This window comes from Plasmodium vivax, genomic scaffold, assembly GCF_000002415.2.
Source record: "Plasmodium vivax scf_7063 genomic scaffold, whole genome shotgun sequence".
In the NCBI taxonomy this organism is placed as follows: Eukaryota; Apicomplexa; class Aconoidasida; order Haemosporida; family Plasmodiidae; genus Plasmodium; species Plasmodium vivax.
In genome coordinates this window covers 1-1,193 of record NW_001850007.1, presented here as the reverse complement: position 1 = coordinate 1,193, position 1,193 = coordinate 1, and the positions used below count along the sequence as shown (strand labels likewise).

Below are 1,193 nucleotides of genomic sequence, written 5' to 3'. Positions count from 1 at the left end.
TACATCAATGGGCGTGGATAGCGGTTTGACTCACGGGGATTTCCAAGTCTCCACCCCATTGACGTCAATGGGAGTTTGTTTTGGCACCAAAATCAACGGGACTTTCCAAAATGTCGTAACAACTCCGCCCCATTGACGCAAATGGGCGGTAGGCGTGTACGGTGGGAGGTCTATATAAGCAGAGCTCTCTGGCTAACTAGAGAACCCACTGCTTACTGGCTTATCGAAATTAATACGACTCACTATAGGGAGACCCAAGCTGGCTAGTTAAGCTTGGTACCGAGCTCGGATCCAGTACCCTTCACCATGAGTAGGAGCAAAGTTTTCTTTGATATTTCCATTGACAACAAAAGTGCAGGAAGGATTGTATTCGAGCTGTTCAGCGACATCACCCCTAGGACGTGTGAAAATTTTAGGTCCCTATGTGCAGGCGATAAAGTAGGTTCCAAGGGAAAGAACCTACACTACAAGAATTCCATTTTCCATCGAATTATTCCTCAGTTCATGTGCCAAGGAGGAGACATAACACACGGAAACGGATCAGGTGGAGAGTCCATATACGGAAGATCCTTCACTGATGAAAATTTCAAAATGAAGCATGACCAACCAGGTTTACTCTCCATGGCTAATGCAGGCCCGAACACAAATTCGTCTCAGTTTTTTATCACCTTGGTTCCATGCCCATGGTTAGATGGAAAGCATGTTGTTTTTGGAAAGGTCATCGAGGGAATGAACGTTGTTAGGTATATGGAAAAGGAAGGTGCCAATAGTGGGTATGTCAAAAGGCCAGTTGTCGTGACCAACTGTGGGGAGATGAAGGGTCAAGACAATTCTGCAGATATCCAGCACAGTGGCGGCCGCTCGAGTCTAGAGGGCCCGCGGTTCGAAGGTAAGCCTATCCCTAACCCTCTCCTCGGTCTCGATTCTACGCGTACCGGTCATCATCACCATCACCATTGAGTTTAAACCCGCTGATCAGCCTCGACTGTGCCTTCTAGTTGCCAGCCATCTGTTGTTTGCCCCTCCCCCGTGCCTTCCTTGACCCTGGAAGGTGCCACTCCCACTGTCCTTTCCTAATAAAATGAGGAAATTGCATCGCATTGTCTGAGTAGGTGTCATTCTATTCTGGGGGGTGGGGTGGGGCAGGACAGCAAGGGGGAGGATTGGGAAGACAATAGCAGCATGCTGGGGAT

General features: G+C 48.6%; 1 protein-coding gene across 1 annotated transcript; it reads left to right on the top strand.

Moving 5' to 3' along the window:
• Positions 1 to 304: 304 nt before the first annotated feature.
• On the top strand, positions 305 to 960 carry PVX_220290 (cyclophilin, putative; the record flags this gene model as incomplete). The annotated part of the gene is made up of 1 exon (XM_001612333.1): positions 305 to 960. The coding sequence occupies exon 1, from the start codon at positions 307 to 309 to the stop codon at positions 958 to 960; it is 654 nt and encodes a 217-aa protein (XP_001612383.1). The 5' UTR covers positions 305 to 306.
• Positions 961 to 1,193: the final 233 nt, after the last annotated feature.